At 50.0% G+C, this 22,248-nt stretch overlaps 2 protein-coding genes across 2 annotated transcripts; one reads left to right on the top strand and one right to left on the bottom strand.

The window, feature by feature from the left end:
• Window positions 1-79: 79 nt before the first annotated feature.
• On the bottom strand, window positions 80-11,236 carry CSDC2 (cold shock domain containing C2). Its single transcript, XM_079305123.1, has 4 exons — window positions 11,093-11,236; window positions 2,510-2,775; window positions 2,182-2,304; window positions 80-1,935 (listed from the first exon to the last, which is right to left on the bottom strand). Exons 1-4 carry the CDS (start codon window positions 11,102-11,104, stop codon window positions 1,773-1,775), a joined length of 564 nt encoding a protein of 187 aa, XP_079161249.1. The 5' UTR covers window positions 11,105-11,236; the 3' UTR covers window positions 80-1,772.
• Window positions 11,237-14,663: 3,427 nt separating this feature from the next.
• Window positions 14,664-21,114, top strand: POLR3H (RNA polymerase III subunit H). The gene is made up of 6 exons (XM_079305244.1): window positions 14,664-14,945; window positions 16,116-16,212; window positions 17,817-17,903; window positions 18,870-18,933; window positions 19,548-19,755; window positions 20,233-21,114. Exons 1-6 carry the CDS (start codon window positions 14,835-14,837, stop codon window positions 20,284-20,286), a joined length of 621 nt encoding a protein of 206 aa, XP_079161370.1. The 5' UTR covers window positions 14,664-14,834; the 3' UTR covers window positions 20,287-21,114.
• The last annotated feature ends 1,134 nt before the right edge of the window (window positions 21,115-22,248 follow it).

Consider the following 22,248-nt stretch of genomic DNA (forward strand, 5'->3'; position numbering starts at 1 on the left):
CCTGGGTGCTCCAGGTCCTTTACCTGAGAGAGTCACTGTGACACATGCACACAGGACAAAGAGCCAGGATGGGCAGGGCTCATGGGAAAGTCACTTTTAATGGTTTATTGCCAATGTTACAAAGGTTGACACATGGTCAGACAGGCGGAACCACACTAGAGTTGTAAAAACACCAACAAGTCTAGGGTTTTAGTTTATTTAAAATAAAAAAAAAAAATCCAACAAGTTTGCCTTGGCCAAGCTGACTGCATGTCCTGGGGATGGCTAGAGCCTGAGCCACAGTTGCCACAGCCCCTGAAAGAGCCAGGCTTCAGGTTGGCAGTGAGAGGGGCCAGAGGGTCCCGGGGCAATCCCTACACCAGCACAGATGGTCCTCCCAAATCCGCAGGGCCCAGCTGTCCTGCTTGGCACCAGCCTTGCTCTGCTTTCCCCACTCAGCCCTGTCAGCAACAGTTGCAGCAGAAAGGTGGCAAACACCCCACTCCATCCATGCTGAACACCAACAGTGCCAGCAGCTCCTGGTGGCAAAAGTGCTCCTGAAGCTGCCTATCACCTCCTGCCCTGCTCAGGGGAACCTGCTGGCACCCCACTGTCCCAAACCCTGCTTTGAACCCCTTAAGATGCTGGTAATTCCTGGAGCATCAGCACCGTTTCCTGGGGTGAGCTCAGGTCCAGCCCAGTGCATGTTGTCCCTGTCCCAGTTTCCTCTGCCCTGTTGCTCCCTGGGGCTGTGGGAGCCCACCTGGCCAGAGTATGGCAGAAAAGACCAAAAACAAAGTTTGTGCTTTGTATACAAGACCCTGCCTACACCGAGGGGCTGGGGAGGAGGTGGCTGTGCTCACCCCATGGCAGAGGCTGCTCAGACCCCTCAGCCCCTCACCACCCCAGCAAGCTACAGACATGCACACACACACACACACATGGGAAGGGGGTCCCCAGAGGGCCGGGGGGCAAGAGAAGGAGGAGAAAGTGTCTGTCTCCCCAAAACCATGTCGGTACTGAGCCAAGAAAAGTGCGTAACTGCCCAGCAGCAGTGGGGACACAGAGGTACCAAGTGCCCTCTGCCCTGTGCCCAGGTGCAGCCCCCCAGGCACGGCACCAAGCGCCCCGGGTGCCCTGGCAGCAGCTGTCTGCCTCTTAAAACTCAATTTCTGCTTTCTATTAACCAGTCATCTCCCTGTGGCACCGCTGACCTGAGATCTTGTGATGGAGGGGTGTGGCTCAGGTGGGTGCTGTGAGCTGCCAGCCATGGGGATGAGTCTCAGCCACCCAGACCCCGCACAGTGATATGCCATCCCACGCTGTGCTGTCCCTGCACCAGGATACGTCCTACTGCTGCTGTCCCACTGTGCACCAACTGGGGTGCCCATCTTGTCAGAGTGGAGTTCAGGAGGATGAGCTGAGCCACCCAGGCTCTTCCCTCCTGCTCTCAGCACCTGCTTCAGCCAGTAGAGCTGGAGAGTTGGGGCATAGGACTGGTTCCTCTGTTCCCTATGGCCTCAGGAGCAAGGAATGGAACATGGGGCTCGGTGCTGTCCCCGGAGCTGGGGGACAGCCAGGGAGGGCTCTGCTTCCCCTGTCCCCCTCGACAGACACTTACAAACACACACAGAGAAAGGAAACCGTAACCTTATAAAAGACACTGAACGCGAACGCCTGCATGTTTGGGGGCAGCCCCGCCCCGCCGCTGCCTCGGCTCCCGCCACACCCCCTGCGAGCGGCTGGGCAGGCTTGCTCCGTGGGGCTGAGTGGCTGGCGGCCCCCCTGGGCGCCTAGGAGCCGATGATCTGGCCAGACCATGTCTCGTGCTTCGTGTGGGGCGCCAGGTTGGTGAGAACCACCTCCACTGCCTGGAACTTCTGGTTCTTGGGAGGGATGGGGCAGACCTTGTACGTCACCTCGTCCCCCTCCACTGGGACATACTCTCCCTCAATGCTGCAGGAGAGGAAAGGAGAGGTGGTGGTGGCGGCGATGCTGCAGCCAAGAGATGGACCCCTGCCCCAGACCACCCAGAATGAAGGAAGGCACCTGACCCATCAGCTGTGCCTTGGAAAAGAAAACCCACAGGCGATGGATGGTACAGGACCAGCAGAGACCCGTGTCCAACCCATGGAGACATTCACAACCCAGCCCACAAGTCTCCCCTGGAGTCTTCTGGCACCACACAGCCCTGGGACTTACTCAGACACATGCACGAAAATGTCCTCAGTGCCATTCTCTGGAGTGATAAACCCGTGGCCCTGGGAGCGAGAGAACTGCTTGCAGACACCCTTGAAGATGGGGCCAGCGGAGGCACGCGCTGTCCTACAGGGGAAAGGGAAGATTTATCACTGGTGGCACTTGCCCAGGAGACGGCACAGGGAGAAATTTGTTCAGGGATGAGTGCCTGGCACCCACCCAGCACTCTGGGCAGATGTGTGCAGGGATGCTGGGCACCACACTGGCAAAGTGCACCAGGTGCCTGGGTTTGCAGCTCAAGCGGACAGCCCCAAACCCACCGGGTACTTACGCCGAGTAGGTCCTGGTCCTCTTGGTGGGCAGGGGGCTGGGCAGATCCCGCAGCAGGAGGTTGCCCCGCTCCCAGATGCGGCTGCCCTCCCTCTGGAAAGGGAAGGTGGGCCACACTGGTGACTTGGGGGAGTGCAGGGGTGGCACTGCCGACGGGGCGCTGGGCTCCGATGACATGGCGGGGTCGGTGGGCTCCTCCGTTTTGGGATCGGGTGGGTGGGCAGCAGGAGAAAGGATGCCCAGGCGTGTGGGCCTACTGCTGGTGACCTGGGGAGCAAAAGGGGCTGGGGGTTACAGGGCCTTCTGTGAGGCTTCTGACCCAATTTGCTGTCAGGAATTGTCCCTCAGCCCCTAGCCATTTGTGGGAGCAGGGAGCACGCTGCCAGCCTTCAGCATTGGACACCAACCTCCAGCACTGGGAATTGCCTCAGGAAGCCTGTCCCAGCTTGGAGTCACCAGGGATGTCCCAGAAAATCAATCCCAAGGGAAGAACCTGGTTTGTTCAGCCTTTCAATTGCCAGGATAATCCCACATATTTGAGATTAAGTCACTAAAAAGCACACCCTGGGAAAAGAAGCAGTGGGATGGAGGAATGGCTGCCACAGGCAGGGACCATTTTGGGAAGGATGTCCATGTAGTGCCATCATGCCTAGGCCTCCAGTCTTGGGCCCCGAGAACTTCCCCCATCCTGAGATTTCTGATAAAAAAGTGAAGAAAAAAGGCTGAGACAACAGGTTTGTATGTCAAGGTCAGGGGTCTGAGGTCTTCTCAGCACAGGATGTTGCTTCAGCCCCATAGGATTTAGGACATAACCCCAGCCCCAGCCAGCAGCTGCTGCCCATCCAGGCGCATTCCTACAGGAAGAAGGAACATCAGGAGAATGTGTGAGGCTGCCAGCAGCCCTCATGCCTCTCAGGCACCTTAGTCAAGCTACTACACAAGCATAACCTCCTGCTGCTGCCATCATCAGGCTCCAGTTTCTGAAGGCATCATGCCGTTCGCAAGGAGTTAAAGCCCTAAGGGGCAGAAGGCCTGCAGACAGAGCAATCACAATTGTGGGCACTCTTGTCCTTGCTGAAGCATCCCAGCATGAAATTGGAGGGGTTGTGCATTTTTAAGCCTCCCAGATGCTCTGATGTGTGATCAACACTGCAGCTGCTTGCTCAGAAAGGCCTTGCTCTGTTGATTTTATTGCAATTGTTGCTGCATCTGATGCTGGTGCCTCTGTCCCAGGGTACCCCACGCCAGGGGGGTGCTTGAGGGCACCTCTCTTTGGCTGCAATGGGTAGGGGCTCACCCATTTCCATTGCTCCTCAGGCTCAGGAGTTTCCATCACCTGGAGCTGAGGAGCCCAATATCCCATGGAGTTGTCACCCCTTTCCCCAGCACCCCCACCAGCCCTTTTCCATGCCCACTTGGGCATGCAGCATCTTTTGGGACAACACCTGCACACACCAGGAAACACAGAGAATATTTAATTTCTTTTCTGACTCACCATGGCCTTTTGAGACACGAAGGCCCTGGGGGGATGCACAAAAGGGGGTCACCTTCACTCTGAAATTAGCAAGTACCAAGGACATGGAAAAAGATTTCTAGAGCACCTGAAGTTTCAAGGAGGGACCAGGCAATTCCTGTTCCACTCACCCACCTCAACTTTCTTCCTCTTCCAGGGGCTGTGCCTGCTACTGGGCCCTCACAGCTGCTAGTCCACCTTGGATTCTGCCATATGGGTCTTAGCCAGCTTCCTGACAGCTACCCCATCTCAGTCCTGAAGAGCTTCACCCCCAGGGCAGGCCAGGCAGTAAGGGCCACACCAGAGTCCTACTCCATGGCAGAAGCCATCAAGTTCCTCCTGCCCTCTGAGACAACTTCCAGTTGTGGCTGCAAAACACCTCCAAACTGTCTTTCCCTTTCCTGGCTCCCCACCCACCCCACACCAAATCCTTCCTGTGCTTCAGTGGCTTCTCTCCTCCATGCAGCAACTGAAGCATGCACATCTGCCATTGCTCCACATCCCACCCCACACAGGAGCTGCTCAGCTCCTGGCCTGACAGGCTCAGCATTTCCTGCCTCCATGCCCAGGTTCAGTATCTATTTCCCCCAAACCCTGGCTCAGCATCTCCTTCTCCCACTCCCAGGCTCAGGCTCATTATCTCCTTCCTCCATGCCTAAGGAGCTCAGAGAAGCTCAGGGAGCACCCAAGTGAGACACCCCAATGCCAGAACAGACACCAAACTGCTTCACAGCTCCCATCTGTGCCCTCATTTGACTGCCCTGCCTGCGCTGGCACTGTAGGACAGCAAAAGTGATGTGATCCCCATGGCTTGCTGCAGGGTTTGTCACCTTCCCAGGAGATGTCAGGATAGGAGGAGTGGGATGACTTGGGGGAAATGGCCCTCAGTTGTCTATCACATCATGAAGCTGTCACTATGAAAATGGCCTCACCATGGTGCACCTCCTCTGTGCGGCATTTTCTGACAGAGGAGGTCTTTCTGTCCCCCACCAGCTTAGGGACAATGGAGGGCATGTAACCTGAATAAGGATGCTTGGAGCAAACTATTAGTATGCTGAGGGAGTTGGATGGCATCCACAAGGAGCTGGAAAAATGGATGTTTCCCAGAGGCAAAATTAAAATAAGAGGGAAGGGGGTGTGCAGGAGGGGGAGCTTGCATGGACAAAACACTGTGAGCTGGTGAAGTGGCAACCAAGAGCAGGTTTGCCCCAGGTTCAGCTGTGGGACCAGCCCAGGCTCAGGTGCCCTGGAAGGCTCCCTGTTTTGGGGGATGAGTGGTGGTGAAGAATGGGAGCAAGCTGAGCACTGCTGAGGAGGCAGGTCTGCTCCTGAGGCAGAGGGGGCAGCAGCAGAGAGTGCCCTCCTGGGCTGCTGTTTGCCCCCAGGAGCTGAGCTTGCTCCTTGTGGGAGAACAAGCAAGGTGCAATCCCCCACAGGCACTCTGAGGGCTCTCTGGATGGCCCATGGAGATGCTATGGGGCAGCCCTGATTTAGGCTCACTGGGATAAACACAGGGATAGGGCACAGCAAGGCTGTGGGATCCCCATCCTTGGCAGATGCACTGCCTGGACATGTCATGGAGCTGCCTGCTCTATCTTCAGCTTGGAGCAGGGGCTGGAGCAGAGATCCCTGTCCTGGGGCCATGCCAAGGCTGTTCCACTCAGCCAGGAGCACTCTGCCCCTTTTCAGCACCTGGATCAAGCATCCCAGATTTGTCAGTCAGCCTTGGTGCCCAGCAGCTGAATTCCCAGCTTTGGTGGTGCTGGTGAAGCTGAGGCTGAATAAGAGCTTTGGCACATGGGGGACTTCAGAGTCATATCCTACCTCCCACTTCATTTAAATCCCTGCTGCAAACAAAGGGACCGAGGAAATTAAACTCGGGGCAGAAGCAGGCTGTGAGAAGAGTGGGGATACAAGCATATCTTCACCAGTGTTTCCTCCCCTCCCAGCCAAGATGCAGATCAAGGAAAACCGCTACTGTCCTCCTTCCCTCCCTGCTTTCCACCCCACCATCCTCTCCCCAACCATTTCTCCACATTGCAGCGCCAGCAGAGGGCAAGGAGGGAGTACCTCGGCACGAGAGGCATTTTCACCCTCTCCTCAGTCTCCTGTGGTCACAGTAATCCCTGTGCATGCGGATGAGAGCATCTCTCCCCACCTCAGGTCTCTCCCGACCTGGCTGACACCACCCCAGGACACTATGTCCCACCCCAGGCACGTATAGAGCGCAGGGACAAAATCCGGGTCACTTGAGGAAGCAAGCGGAGACTGCAGCAGCCCGGCTCTGCCGCGGGGCACGGGAAGCCTTTCCAGCATAACCACCCTCCTCCGCCGCTGCTGGACCTCCACCTCGCTCCTCCCTGTCTCCTCTTGGTGGCTTCGCTCCGAGGGTCTCCCGGGGCGACAGTCCTCCGAGCAAGGAGGCAAGTGGCTGTAAGCCCAGGGTACCCTGGAAGGATGTTCTTTATTAACAAAAACAGCTTCTACCCTGTCCACCTTCCCTCCTCCTCAAAAAAAAAAATCATCCCAAAGCAAATCCCCGGAGCCCTCTGGTGACAGGGTCTTCTTCGGCTGCAGAAGCCAGCTTTGCTGGTACATTTTTTGGTGGGCAGGCTCCTGAGCAAGCGGAGCTGACAGTCAGGAGCCCTTGCAGGCGGAGGCAGGAAACCCAGGCCAATTAAGACAGACAGGCAGTAGACACATCAGCTTTTATCTCGAGATCCAAGTACCCCATTCATCAGCAGCGACTGAAAGGTCTGCGTTTTATCAAATAAAATCACTGTCTCTCTCCCCTTCTTTAAAGCCAAACACATTGACTTGGGTGCTGGCTGTGACCTTGTTTAACTAAACAGCCTTTCAAGGCCCCCTAGAAGGGGGGAAAGAGCTTCTTGAAGAGACAGCAGCCTCTATCTGCCACTCCCCGTTCATTAGTGGCAGCGGAAAAAAAAAAAAAACCCTCACTCTCCCTCGCCCTGGCGGGGGAATACATATTTAATTAGCTTAATCGCCCTGGGTGAGTCGGCCCTCCCGTGCGGCGTTTCTTTGTGCTCTTTCCCATGCGCTGGAACCCTCGGGATGCCCAGGGTGGATTGGCGGATGGGTGGCCGCTTTGCTGGCGGCCGTCACTCTCCGGCTCTGGACGTGACCCTTCGGTTGGCCAGACCGTCGCCTTTATGGGCAGTTCCCTTACACGCCGCCGCTTCTCTTTGTAAATCCGCAGCTCGGATGCTGCCTGCCACCACACTCGGCTCTCCCGAGTGCCATTGCTCCTCTTGCCCCAGCCAAAGAGCTGCAGGTTATTTTCCCTCTGCTGCCTTTTGCAGCAATCTCCTGCACGGGCTCTTCCATGCCACTCTCCATTACCTTCTCTCCATCCCTTGCAATTGCCGGTGGCCCCAGTTCAGGAACCGGGTTTACTACCCCTCTAAATCTGCCCCAGTGGAAAAAAAACGTCTCTGTATGTCAAAAAGACACCCATCTCCACAGCCAGCTGCCAGCAGCCATCTCCTCACCCCATGAAGCACAGAAAGCAATGCTCTGGCCCGCTGCCATTCTCGGGGAGGCTGATGCCCCCCCAGACCTAGCTTGTCTAGACACAGGCTGAAACAGAGAAGAGCTACACCCCTCCAGACGCATGAGCATGTCCCCAGAGCTCAATGCAAAAACTGTCGGCTGCTGGACATATTCACCTGCTGAGGGACCCAACAACAACACAGCGGCCAGCAGGGATCCCAGGGGGGCTGCCACGAAGGGCAGGAACCAGCTGGGGAACCACAATAGCTCCAGGCAGGGGTTACGGCGAGCAGGGCCACCGCAATGCCCGGCTGGACTATGTTTCTCCATCCTTCCTTCCTCGGAGAAGGCTCACAGCCTTGGTGTCTGGCAGATTTTTATAAATGCTGTCTCTGTCCAATGCTAATGAAAGCCTCTCAGCTCCCCCCTCTCCCTTTTCAGTTAACAGATCATGTTAAGAGTTAAATACCAAGTAAAGCAGTTTTGTCACTTACCCTGCCTATTACAAACCCATTTGATGAGAAAAAATTACTATAGGAAAAATAAAACTAGGCGGTTTTTGGGCAATGCACACTGACAGCATCCCCTCCCCAGCTAAGCCAATCATACTCCCAACTCCAGAGATCTTTGCTGAGATAGTCTCGCCTACAATACTGCATGCTTAGCGCTAAAATATGAATGTCACCTTTATGGATTGATTATAAAAAGCTCCCTTATGGAAGTGTGCTGGGCTGCCCAGTTCTCAAGGAGACTATGAGGGACAGCAAGCAGGCTGACAGATGCAAAGGAGAAGCAAAGGGAGAAACCATCATGGAGGCTTGATTTATCTTTTAAGCATGTATGCATAATCATCATTCCCAAATACCAAGTCTGAGATTTGATTGCTTTCTTGTGATGGTTTTTTGTTTTTTAATTAGCATAGCATCTGTTCAAAGACCTGGCACAAACATCTTCGTCTGTGTCCTTCCTTCCTCCTTTGTGGATCTAACTTGCCATCAGCAGGAATAGTGCAGCCAATCCAAAGAAATCCCAATTCCAGCTCCCACCACTATCAGCCTACTTTAATAAATCAGATTTTTCACAAATTGCCTCCCGCTCACCCGGCAATCAGAGAGCTGGATCCCAGCTGAGCTCAGCCCTCCGTGGTAAAGCCCTGGATTATTTGCCCCCAAGCCAAAGCAGACGTGCAACATTGCCGCCGCCACCCCCAGGGGAGTTATTGTTCCTGAGGCTGGTGGGGAATAATCAAACCGGAGGTGGGAAGTCACGCTTCATCCTCTCACCTCTCCACCATCAAAAGAAAAAAGCAGGTTTCAAAGAAAAAGGTGGTCCGTGAAGTTTAATCTCCAGCTACAATAGCCCGGGCGCGCTGCATGGCCATTGTGCCTCCCCTTACTCACCTCCTCAGCAGCGACGGGCTCCCTGGAGCTGCGCTCCGCAGAGCATCGGTGCTCGGAGGGGCCGGACGCTCCTCCGCTGCCTTGCGAGGAGCAGCGGTCTCGCCTGCAGCCCCGCTCCGGGGGGTTTCGCGGCTGGCTGCCTGCCGGCTGATGGATCTGCGCTATCTGATGTGTGGATGATGTGCGCCTCGAACACACACGCATCCGCACGCCTTCCCCTGACGTCAGGGCCGGGCCAGGGGGAGCGGGCAGGTGGGAGGGATCAGCCTGGTCATTTCTGAGCTAGCTGGGCTTAAAGGAGAAAGTCTGTATGGGGGCTCGGAGGTGACGAGGATCGGCCCCGGGGGGCTGCATCGCTCCGGTTGCGCAAAGTGACGCACACTGGTGGCACAGCCGGACGCAGTGGGGCAGCCCTACAGGCTGTAGGGACAGCAGGATGGGGTGTGCACTGCAGGCAGGGATGCAGACAGGGTCCCTCACAACGAATGAAACCTCTCCCTTGTCACCCCAAGTCTCACTGGTGCCCTGCAGTCGCTCTTCCCGCCTGCCCAGGCACCCTGGGTACCACAGTCACCCTGGTGCAACAGCAGAGAACAGGAGGCACATGCCGCGAACCCATCCTACTGCCCCACTCTCCGGGTCACAGCTTCCTAATGTCCTTCCCAAAGGTCTCACTTTTCTGTGCCAGAAGATCCTTCCTTTCTGTTTTCCCTTGAGCTTATGTGACCGTGCTCAGGAGAGCTGCCTCCAAGGGCAGGGGCCATGCCATAAATTGGCCTGAAACTTTCTCTAGTAGGGGTGTAAGGCAGGGGGATGAGGGCAGAATCGTTTGCTGATTCCATTGGGGATTAGGGCAAGGAGTAATGGGGTTTAAATTACAAAGAGTAAGATTGATGTTAGACATTAGGAAACACTTTCTAACAGAACAGACAGTTGATTACTCAAGTAGATTGCCTGGCCAAGCACCAGGGTCTCCATCACTAGAGGCTGGTAAGAACAGGCTGGGTAGGCATAACTCATGGGGGATTTAGGGGATATCAGCCTCATTTTGGACTAGAAAGGTAGTCAACATCAACACTTTACCAAGCAAGTCCCTGTGATCCTGGAATAAAATTGACAACAATGCTAACAACCATTGTGCAGTGTCAGTGCTGCAGGGAGCTCTTACGGGCATCCTGTGACACGGGGTGGTCACCAGTTGCTTTTGTTTCCTTAAATTCTTTCCTTGATACATTCTAAGTAGCTGAACATGGTGATGCCAACTAGACCTGTCCCACAAACAACCCTTAGGGCTGCAGGGTGGAACACAAGTTGTGTGGAAACTACAAGGCATAGCACAGAGTCAGGAGACAGGGTCACAACTGTTCCACCTGGCTGTATCCATCCATCCATCCATCCATCCATCCATCCATCCATCCATCCATCCATCCATCCATCCATCCATCCATCCATCCATCCAGTGTTGATATGGGGCAGTCCCCATGGCTTTGACAGAGGGATGAAATCACAAAGCACTTGTCAATGAATTGACAGGAGTGTCAATGAATTGTAATGCAGAATAAAGCTCCATAGGCAGAAGAGAACAGCCCATGGCAAGGCCAACAAGAAGCACCGAAACTCCAAGTGCCAGTGGGTTCTGCCATTGCCTGTCACACTCTGTGGCTTTTCAAGTAGTTTTCCATGACAGAACAGGAACCCCATTCATCCCCTACAGACACCACAAGTCTTATCTCCCCAGTCTACTCTTCAGAACTCTGCAAAATAAGGGGAGGAGGCCCCCAGACAGCTCTGTCTCCACTCTGAGTTTCTCCTGAGACGGATTCTCCTTTCTTGGGAGACAACTTTGGCTGACCCACATAAAGGTTCTTGATGGAAAAGGCACGAGGAACCTGAAGTACATTTGGCTGGAAGGTGACTCTAGGCATGTGCTGCAGTGGAGGAGGCAGAGAGTCTAAAGCAGGCATGCTCTAAAAATGATAAAAGGAGAATAGGAGAAGCTTTGATCAAACAGAGAGTGGGAGTGGGGGTGCCAGAGATGCCTGCAGAGATGGAAGCAAAGGCAGGAGTGCAGAGGAACTTTTTATGTGAGAAGATACATAATTTCTTTGGAGTCAATCAAAGGAGGGCCAGAACAGTTGAGATGCAAATTACCACTCACCTCCTGTAACATCCCCGAGTCAGTTTTCTCCAAGAGCCATTGGCATGTGGCGACAGAGGAGATCTTAAACCAGGTAATTCGGGGGCTCCTTTCATTTTCCTCAAAGGTTCCAATCCTTCAGGTAACTTCAAATATTATTTTCCAGTTTTCTTGTACAATCAAGAGAATGAGAAATGTCTGGTATTTTCTGAGTGACTGAAAAACTCATCTGCAAACCCTGGATTCCAGCAGCTAAAGCTTAAAAAAAACCCCAAAAACAACCAACCCAGCAACCAAGAACCATGCTCTGAAATACTGGAAAAAGCCCAATACTGCTGAGAGAGACTCTAGAGACTTCATGGCTATGTGTAAAGAGGTATGTACAGGCACTGTGGATTTATGGATATTCACCATGTCAGTACTAGTGGGAGAAAAGGAGACAACACAGCAAAACAAAGCTGTTCACATCATCTCCATCAGCAAGACACTTCAGCAGCAGCAATAAATATAGTGTAACTCTGAGCACTCCCATTAGCTGAGGCAGCACCCATCTTTTACAGAGCATAATTTGGATATATTTTTGTTTATATTTTTTGTTTATATTTTTGTTTATATTTTGTTTATATTTTTACATTGAAGACAGCACTTATGAAATATGGAATTCCTTCAGGGAGAAAACCTAGGTGGGAACAGAGCAACATCTGTCATGCATAGACAGCCCAGGCATGCACCGTCTGGGATTGGGGGGGGGGCTACCTGAAGGAAGTGAGACTGGAAATTATTTCCCACAGCCTGGGATGTTGCTGGTGGAGCCTGAGACACTGGCAGCCAGACTTGGCTCTGGGGTGGTTGTAGCCTGGTATCAGAGGAAGTGAAGCTCATCTGACACTCCCATTGCCAACTTTCTCTGCACACATTTCAATTCAGTTTCCCCAGCATGAAACCAAAGTACCTATAAGTTTGACCAAAATACACAGCTGCACAGAGAAGAGGAATCTTACTGTCCTTACTGAGGAGTGGCCCACAGCATTCAATCCTTGCTGGCAATCACATAGCTGATACAGGACAGAGAGATTCTGGACATCTTGCTGTCTGCATCTTACAGCACACCAAAGACCTCACTCATAGAGGACACACCTCACTTGAGTTCCAGACCCAAGGCAGGATGAAGCAAGGCCTTGCAGAGCTGCTGCTCACACAGCTGTTTCTTGGGGGCTCTGGATAAGGCTGAAGGGAGATGTGCCTGCTTCATATTGGGCACATCTCCCAATATGTTAGCTCAAGAATGGACTAGAAAAGGAAGCATGACATGACTGTTCAAATGCACTTCTCTCCATCTCCCATGTTCTCCCAGGTATTTCAGTCTCCTATTCCCTGAGGGCATGTCCCACTTAACCCTACAGTTCTTATATACAAGCATCAAGAGCGACCACCTTGCCAAAACCAACAATGCCTAAATTCTCTTTCCTTGTGTGATACCAAAGCTATTTCTTCCCCTGCCATCAGGACAGGCTAGAGAACAACTTGCTCTTCTGAAAAAGCAGCTACAGACACCTGCAAAAGCTGCAGTAGATAAAGGTCAAGCTTTGCATTTCCAGACCTGCATGAGGCCAGGACAGAGCAGCAAGGGATGCAGCATGTGTGCCAGCAAAACTGTGCTGTGCCGAGATTAGCGCAGCCGTGCCTGGAGCACAGGAGAAAGGAGCCTTTGTCAGGCTCCCTGAAGTAGGACAAGAAGAGCAAGAAACGCTGGGGATTTGGGTTGAGGTGTTCTGATAGAGTAGTGTCTGCTGTGCTGGCAGCAGAGATCCTTGCTGAGACAGAGATGCTGTTCCAAGAAAAAAGCAGCTCTTCCCAGGTGACAGGGGAAATCTTGTTTTTGGCTTCCTATTTAATACAAACATGCCAAATATGGGCAGACCAGCTACACTTATTAAAAAAAAAACCAAACCAAAAAATAACCCCACAACCCAACAGACCTTGATGAAACACAGTAATTGAGAAGAGATCAACACCTCCTTGCCCAAGACAGGTATCTTCTTAATGAGGTCTAACCAGGGTATTTCCAACCTTGTTTCCCCCCTCCTTTTCCCAGACAGCTCAAGATTTAATGATTTCTTCCCTAAACTGCTCGTTACTGTCCCACCAGGCACTGCTGGGGACTGTGGGGGATGACACACATAGCCTTTGCATCAAAGCCATGATGCTGACAGTGCAGTTTTCACTGTCAGCCAGGGATGTTTGGTTTTCCTGGCAGATCTTTTTTTAAACACACTTCAAACAACTTCTATTCATTTTCCCTGACAAACCTCAGATGTTAGCACACCCCCTTGTTTTCTGCCATTCCTCATGCTGCTTCTCCCTCACACTGATTCCCTCACTGCAGAACACAACGAAGCCTCAAAAATTATACCACGAGGGGTGGTTTCTTTTTGGCAATTAACTCTCACAAATTATTCCAGCTCTGCATGGTGGCAGTTTGTCCCTGAAAAGAACCTTGACCTAAGCATTAGGCAGACACAGATGTGAGGAGCTTCCAGGTGCAAAGAGGATTGTAAACCCACCCAGGTTTGCTGAAGACAAACAGCTGAAGAAATGGTTATCAGAGGGGCAGAGACTTCCATCTTTGGGCTCCTGAGTGCAGACATGGAGCTCCTGCAGCAGGTCCAGCAGAGGGCAACAGGGATAATCAGGAGGCTGGAGCTCCTCTCTTAGAAGGAAAAGCTGAGTGAACTGGGTCTGTTCAGGCTTGAGAAGACTCAGAGGGGACTTCCATTAACGTGTATCAGCTCATAAAGGGTGTCAAGAGGTTGCAGCCAGGCTCTTCTCGGTGGTGCCAAGCAATAGGACAAGAGGCAACGGGGCAGAAACTGATGCACAGGAAGTTCCACCTAAACATGAAGAGCTTTTCTAAAGTTCGGTGACCACCCTGGTCCCAGGAAGGGTGTGGAGTCTCCCTCACTGGAGAGGGGATGCAGGAACCCTCCGGAGGGAATTCCTGTGCCACGTGCTCTGGGATGACCATGATACCAAAATGGCTGGGAAATAAACTTCCTAACACAGTCCAAAGCATTAGAAACCAGGCATTCTTTATCTACATAGGACACATAGAAGACTATCTCTGAAAATTTCTATTCACTATGTTATTTATCAACCCTGCTTGATGCCCCACTGTAGTCCCTTCCTATCTGACCTGTTCCGTGCTTCTGTGATCTTCTGTGATCCGTCTGGCTTGAAGTTTACGAAAATGATAAATTAAATCAGAAAAATGGCAATTGAGAATTATTCTAGCTGTGGTACGGGAGAAAGCGCCCGGGGACCCATCTGCCGGGGGCGAGGAGGAAATCACACAGCAACCCTGCAAAGGACGCGTGGGTGCTGAGCCCCTTTCCACGTTTATATTACCAAAACCATCCGCTGGGGTGACGGCAGGTGACAGCGGGTGGCAATGCCGGCCTGGCCCCGCCCCGCCCCGCCTGAGGAGGGACAAAATGGCGGCGGCCCCGCCCCGCCGCGCGCCGTGTCAATCAGGGCGCGCGACCCGCCGGCCGAACGCGATTGGCTGTGGCGGCGCCGGAAGCGGCGCGAGGCCGGGGCGCGCGGCGCGGCGCGGGCCGCGTGCGGCAGGTGGGTGAGGGGGCGCTCCCCGGCGCTCCCCCCTCAGGACACCGGGAGCCGGGCCACAGCATCCCAGGCCCGGTCGCGGCGCTCCAGTTCTCGAGGCTGTTGGCGTCTCCGAGCCCCCCCTCCCCTCCCCGCCACCATGTTTGTCCTGGTGGAGATGACTGACACTGTAAGAATTCCTCCCTGGCAGTTTGAAAGGAAACTGAACGAATCCATTGCTGAAGAGCTAAACAAGAAATTGGCCAATAAGGTAAAGCGTGGGTCACGTATAGGTAGATGCAGGCATCACAACATCCCTGAGCATTTCTTGCTTTTATTTGTGCCTACTGAGGTGCTTGGGTTTAGATGTGAGGGCCACCCCTTGTGACTGTAAACAAAGAAATAGCCACGTATCATCTCAAAGGGGACATTTTTCTAATGGCTGATGTTGTAATGGGAAGGTACTGAGACACCAGATGGGGCAGAAAAGCATGGAAGAGAAGTGAGGGTAGCTGCTGGTTTGTGTTAAAAGGAGCAATCCAAAATGTAGCCTGAAAAACAAATGCAAGCTAATCCATCCAGTGGGGAATTTAAAGAAAAAAAATACTGTGTGAGCACATGTAGAACAGTAATACTAGAAGAGAAATGAAGCTGTTAATAGCTGATTTGGTCTGTGCTTAGTAATTGAGATACATGGTGGCAGTAAGAAGTTGGCCTTTGGTGCAGGATATAAAATGTGTTTTCTGGGGGACCTGGAGGTCAGAGTTTCCCTGTACAGCCGTGGGACTGTCATTAGTGATGGCTTTCAACGTGAGGCAGGTGCAAAACTCAAAATGCAGCTGTCAACATGAAAGAAGCTCAAAAGAGCAACCTGAAGGGTTGTGAATAACAGAATATACAGACAGGTTATGAAAAGCAAAAGTCTTCCTTCACCCACTGCTGACCAGTAGATGCCTCAAATTTTGTAGGCAGTGAAGCTGTCTCAGAAGTAGCAGAGAAACCAAGAATTTGTTTTGTGTCTCCCCAAAGCTTATATAATGTAAGACAAAGGCAAGCCTAGAGAAAAGCCTTCTGAGAGCATAACTAGCAAAAAGCACATTCAGCATTTGGACAAGCTGTGGGGCTGGTGAGTGATGGGGAGCTGTTTACTGTCTTGGCAGCTCAAGTTCTCTCACCACGGACAATTTCCCCAAGGGTTTCTTTGTAGCAGAGTTCCTTCCAGTGCCAGTGAAAATGTGCTCCCACAACACCTGGGTTGGGGTTCCCCTGTGCTGGTTGAAGGCAGTGTGCCATAACAGCCTCCATCACATCTTGCCACCCCTCTGTTGCTGCCTTTTGAAAAGGTGTGTGTAATATATGAATTTCATAGTTTGCTTGATTTTTACCTGGTGGGTTGCTTGATTTACTGCTCTTATTTTTTTTTTTTTTTTTCTTTTATCAGGTCGTATATAATGTTGGGCTCTGCATCTGTCTGTATGATATCACAAAGCTGGAAGATTCATACATATTTCCTGGTGATGGGGCGTCACATACCAAAGGTAAGTGCTTCTCCTCAGTTCCATTGTGTTGCAGAAGGTTAGTTAATGATCTGGAAATGTGAGCTGAGTTCAGTTCTTAGGTAAGGTCACAACGTTAAGTTCACAGCCTTAACTATGTTCCAGTTAGGAGGGCAAAAGGAACATGATGAAAGTCTTTTATTTTATTTGCAGTTTTGGGTACAAAATACTGGCTTTGAATAGCCAGTCCTTGTCTTCTCCAGCAGCCCATCTCTGTTCTACAATTAGAACCATAGCTGTGGGGTAAGGAAAGGGTTAATTTAGTTGAAAATTATTGAAAGTCTGCACACAGAAAATAAGTTGTAATAGTTGGTCTGCATTTCTCTGATATTTTTTCTTTTTGAAGCTTATTTTCCCTAGTTAGGGTGTGGAAACCTGTTTCTACATATAGCATTTGCACAGACTTTAATGCTCTTGTACTAGCTGGAAGTTTTATGACACTTTCGTTGAAACTTAGACAGATCTGGTTCATCATACATTTCTAGTGATTTTTTTTTTTAATAAGGAATGACTAATTTCTTTTCTTTGATTCTTGGCAAATCTGAGTAAAAACTGGAAGTAAGTGCATAAAAAACAACTTCTTTTAAGTTAAAACGAGGGTTTAAACTGGTAAGAGATGCATTTTTCTAGTTTCAGTTTACAGTGTGGAAACATAGGTTGAACACATGAAGTATCTCCTGTTGGAATGGAACTGCACTGACTATATGTGCCTCCCCTTGTCTAAATTTTATCTCCAAAAAAAAAGAATCAAACTCACATCCTGCAAATAGAAGCTTCTCTAATACTGAGGGAGGATGTCAGGCTTTCCTGCTTGCTTTAATCTCCATTCTGCTTCTCAACTTCAAATTACTCCTTGAACTGAAAGAGGAGAACTTTTCTCTCTGAGCTCAGAAGAAAAGTCTGCTTTTCTGGGATAGCACCTAGATAAATCCCACTGTGTCTGGTAATAACTCTTTCTTAAATGCACTGCCTAGTTTAAAAGAGGAGCACTGAGGAGGTACAGTTAAAATGATGTTAAATTTCTCAGAAGCATAATTTGGCTGAGTTTGTCTTAATGTAGCATTCTTGTAATAGTAAATGGCATGTGCTTAGTTGGAAATATTTTATCTAGCTTGGAGGAAAAGTCCGGTTATGTTAGAGAACTTTCTGATCATACTTGATTTAAAATATTTCGTTTAATGAAAGTACAACATTGCAGACAAAGATAAAAGGCAGAAGTATTAGGAGAAAATATCATTTCAGCTGATATTCTTGACTGTAAAGCATTGTGCTTCCATCATAACTTAATCAGAGGGCATGCTCCATATTTATCATCTTACACTTTTTGTGAACTTCTTGCAAAACTGAGGAGCTGGGAACTGGGCACTGCTGATCAGCTGCTGCCAGAATTTATTCAAACCAGTTAGGAATCAGAACTCTTATTCCCATTTTTCTATCTAATCAGTGCCTGTAAAGAAGTTGTAAAAAAAGCTTAGTGTTTTAGAGGGCATACAGGATGTGGGATTTTGTTTTAATGCCTGCCATCCTGTGGGAGGACTCTAGTTTACTAACATGGACGTAACATTAATGATCTGTTTTCTTTTAAGTGCATTTCCGCTATGTGGTCTTCCATCCCTTCCTGGATGAGATTCTGATTGGACAGATTAAAAGCTGCAGCCAGGATGGCGTCCACGGTAAACCACAACTTCTGCCATTAGGGACACGTGAGCTGCAGAGTTCTTGGGTCTGATTTTGGCTGGCATCATGCTCTCTGTGGGCTGATGAATGGCTGCTACAGGCCTCTACTGCTGCTCTGATCTGAGGGTAGTTGGTAGTTTGAGCCTGGCAGCTTCCCCTGATCTTGATGGTTTTTTCCCCACTCCTTTTTCCTTTTGCCCAAGAGTAACAGGCAAACCTGTCTGAAGTATAGACTGGATTCCTTTCCTTGCTTCAGTTAACAGCATTTTTTTTCAAAGTGGAACTATTGGCTTATGTTGGTCTGATGTATTTTTCCTATAGTGCTGTGCAAATTTGTGAGCATTTCCTGTATCTGAAAACAAGTCAGGGAAATGTCTTTGAGAGCACAAAGTGCTGCCAGAGTTATAGAATATATAATTGATGAGTTGCTTTCCTTTCCTGTAGGAGTATTCCATGCAAGGGAGCTCTGCTGCTCAGTTGTTAAATTAGGACAATAAGGTTACCTTGGCTGCTTTGTTGCTGCGTTTGGGCATGGTCCATTCCCTGATAAAATTCAACATAATGAAATCTCAAGGGGGATGTGGGGGCTGTTCTAACTTTATATTGGTCTTTATTTAACATACTACATCTGTGACTTCTAAGCTCTTTTTTGTCACAGACCTCTATAGCATCTGACTCATTTCTTGGAACGCTTTCATTTCCATTCCTGCTCCAAACAACCTTTTCCTTTCCCAGCGGGCACGAAGACTGTGTCCTCTGTTGCTCTATGTACTTTCAGCTGGGTGGTTGCTTTGCTGCCAACTGAAATTGAGCGTTGTGGCTCAAAGAATAATTCCTGCATAATCTCAATGTCCTTCCTGAGAGAGGAAGGAGAATGAGCCTAGAAATGCATTTTAGGAATCGCTGTGGAGCATCATTTGCAAAGAATTGTTTCAGTCTTAACCAAATTCGTTTCTCCGCAGTTTCTATTGGATTCTTTGATGATATTGTCATCCCACCAGAATCCCTGCAGCAGCCAGCTAAGTTGTATCCTTTGATCACCTTTGATAACTTTACTACTTCATTTCAAAAGATTGTGCAGTGCTGGCCCAACAGGCATTCACTGCTGCAACAATGAAGGTGCTCAGCAGCAGAAGCTAAGCCCTTCTGTCGGGCAAGTCCCACAGACTGTTATCACAGCTAGACAGGCCCTCACGCTCATTAGGTTTTGCAGGATCATTGTGCCCAGTGATAGAAATGAATGGCAGTGTCCCCTGCCCAGTTGTAATCCCTGCCTCCAGTCTTGGCTGCTGCTGAAGATAGAGTGCAGGTTTTACCATATCGTGTAATGTCTGCATACGTGTGTGTCTGATGTACTTCGGTGTGGTAGGCGAGGTTGTTCTGAGTCTGAGGAGTTTTGCTTGTCTGGGGGGCTTTTCTGTTGCTGGGTTTTATGGGGGGATGTGTAGATCAGCAGCACACAGCTTGATGCAGGAAAATCTGGATGATGGGGGTCCTGGGCTGCTCAGACAATGACTCGGGACGGCACATGGCGGTTTGGGAAATATCTGTGAAAAGGCTTTGAATCGAGTCTATTCTCAGAACTGTCAGAAAGTGATCTGTCAAGCAGAATACTGTTTCCCTCCTTAATCCTTGGCCAGTGATGAAGCAGAGCAGGTGTGGGTGTGGGAATATGAGACAGAAGAAGGGGCCCATGACCTTTACATGGACATTGGGGAAGAGATCCGCTTCCGAGTCGTGGATGAGACGTTTGTTGATACGTCACCGACTGGTCCAAGCTCTGCAGAAGCTTCTACTTCAAATGCCACAGAAGAAGTCCAGAAGAAAGAGGCACCCTACACTCTTGTGGTAACTATGTGCATTAATTTTTACAGCCTTGTGAATGTTGTGGTTTATTCAGGTCTGAAATAGCACCCCTTTCCCAAGGAGCTGATTGCTTTAAGCTGACCATGAAGCAGTCACAAAATGAAAGGAGTGGAAACGGGGAGAAGTGAAGTTTTTCTTGTGGTTGCTCTGTTTCCTGAGTGTTTTCACTGGAGCACATAATGGTTGTTGGTGGTTCCCCCTGAGAGGCAGATTTAAGGCAAACTGCGTGTGCATGAGGAGTACAGAGCTGGGAGCAACACATCGAGGTTGATGTGGCAGCTGAACAGTCTTTCCTTGCAGTGTTCTGGCATAAAACCCACCTGAGTACAATGCATGAGAAGGGTGGATCTGAACCAATGGCAGCTGTGTTCCATAACTTTAGAGATGTATTTTTAGGGATTTTCCTCTATTCTCTATGCAGTTTGCAACTGTGTGCTCTCGTCTTCTCTCTCTGAGCAGGGCTCAATCAGCGAGCCTGGCCTGGGCCTCCTGTCCTGGTGGACAAACAGTTAGCTGCCATCAGAGCCTGCTCCACAAAAGTCTTTCCAGTGGATGTTTTGGGGGATAATGGAACCCTGCTGGTGCTCATCACTCCTCTGAAGCTCAATAAGGAATTAGACCTGCCATTCTCTGTTTTTTCTTCAGCTTCCAAGCTGCCCGAGAGAGACAGTTGCTTTCAAGTAATGTCTTCACTGATGTGCAGAAGTGAATTTACAGGCACAAAAAGCCTTGAGCACAGCAGCTACAAACAGCTGGAGCTTTGGTCTCCTGCCCCAGAGGGAAAATTGTGGAGGTCTTCACTTGCCTGAATTTAGGAAGGAGTTGACTTCAGTGAGTAAAGGCAGAAGAGAATACCTATCAAGAAGTACCACTCCTTAGGCTGGGAGCTTAATCTCAGAGGAGTAGAAACCTGCCCTTCTTTTGACAAGAAATGAAGAAGACACAGAAAAAGGCTAGAGTTAGTAGAGATGTGGTATCTGGAGAGCTGGAAAATACTGCTCCTGGGAGAGCAGGGGAAGTGGTGGTGGTGTTCTGCTAAGAATGGGAACTTTACCCATGGATGAAATCAGCCAGAATGAACAGGAATGACAGTTTACCCAAAAGTAACCCAGGCTTAGTGAAGATGACTGTTGTGGAAAACTACAGGGCTCCTTATTGTGCTGAATGGAACAACTTCTTTGGGTGGGCTGTATTTATGCAGAATGAAATAAACTTTGCAGGAGTTTGACTGAAAATAGGAAATTATGGACTGAAATGGACCAAGGCTGTGTTGAGCAAGCTAAATCCTTGTTTGTGGGGGAGATGTTAATACTGTAAGTGGAATAAATAGTAAAAACCACACAGCCTGCCTTCCTGTACAATTTGTGGGGAAACTATTAGCTTCCTGCCTAGCAGGAAGAAAACACTTGCCTCCTGCAGTTTAGCTACTTGGATTTCAAGGCAGACAGATTTGAGACCAATGCTTTGCTCTGTGCTAACAGCCAATGACAAACAATTGCCATCACCCTCCCTGACAGCAGTACAAGGAAAGGAGGGAACAAAACAGTGAGTAAAATCTATGCAGGGCCCATTGCCAAGAGAGTGATGTTGCACATAATTACAAAGCCAGCCACGTTTGGCAGGAAGGAGCTGTAATTCCCTGGGATAGTGGGTCTGCTTAACCTCCAACTGTGAAAACAAAGCCTGAGTCATCAGCGCCCTCCCTGCAGCGTCGCTAGAACCCCTTAATTCTCAACTGTTATTCCTGGTGCAATGCCCTAATTAAAAAGGAGCCTAGAATTCTTTAGGTTTGCATAGTAACTGAGGTCCATCTGTGCACACAATAAGCTTACTGAATACCACCTACAGAGCAGCAGTGCTCACACATGCAACCATCTAGCTGTGGTAGAAACAACTGTTTGCAGAAACCCCCCAGCTGTTTGTATAGGTGGAAATTTGGGTGAAACAAGTGAGGACCTTCCACACAGGCTCTTGTGGGGTAGTTCCAGAGCAAGGGGAAGAAAACAGTCCAACCACTCCAGGTAGCTGTTTTGCTCAGCTCATTTTGCACAGGGTCAGGACTTCTGGAGTACAGTGAGGTGGTAGTGATGAGGTTTTGTGTGCTGTTCTCATGAGAGACTCCTCAACATCTGTTTTAAATGTGCTTTAGGAAGCTAGCTAAGTGTACAGTGCTGGGAAAGCAGATACAGCCAGGTGTTCTTTGAAAGTTTGTCATTGCTGCAATAGTGGCATTGTTGCCCTGAACAGGAATGTAGGAGGGAAGGTGGTCATAATCACAAATGTAGCCAGCAGTTGGTCAATGGCAAGAGCTAAACAGTCCAGGGCAGCTGTGAGGGCTCTATTTTTACCACATTGAGTTGTTGTTCGATTTGTTTTTTATCTCCATATAGCAGTGATTTACAAAAAGTTCTTTCCCACCCTCCCAGCAACAATGACAGGGATTAGGATGATGAATACAATTAACGCGACAGAAGA

This window comes from Erithacus rubecula (genome assembly GCF_903797595.1).
Source record: "Erithacus rubecula genome assembly, chromosome: 4".
Lineage (NCBI taxonomy): Eukaryota > Metazoa > Chordata > Aves > Passeriformes > Muscicapidae > Erithacus > Erithacus rubecula.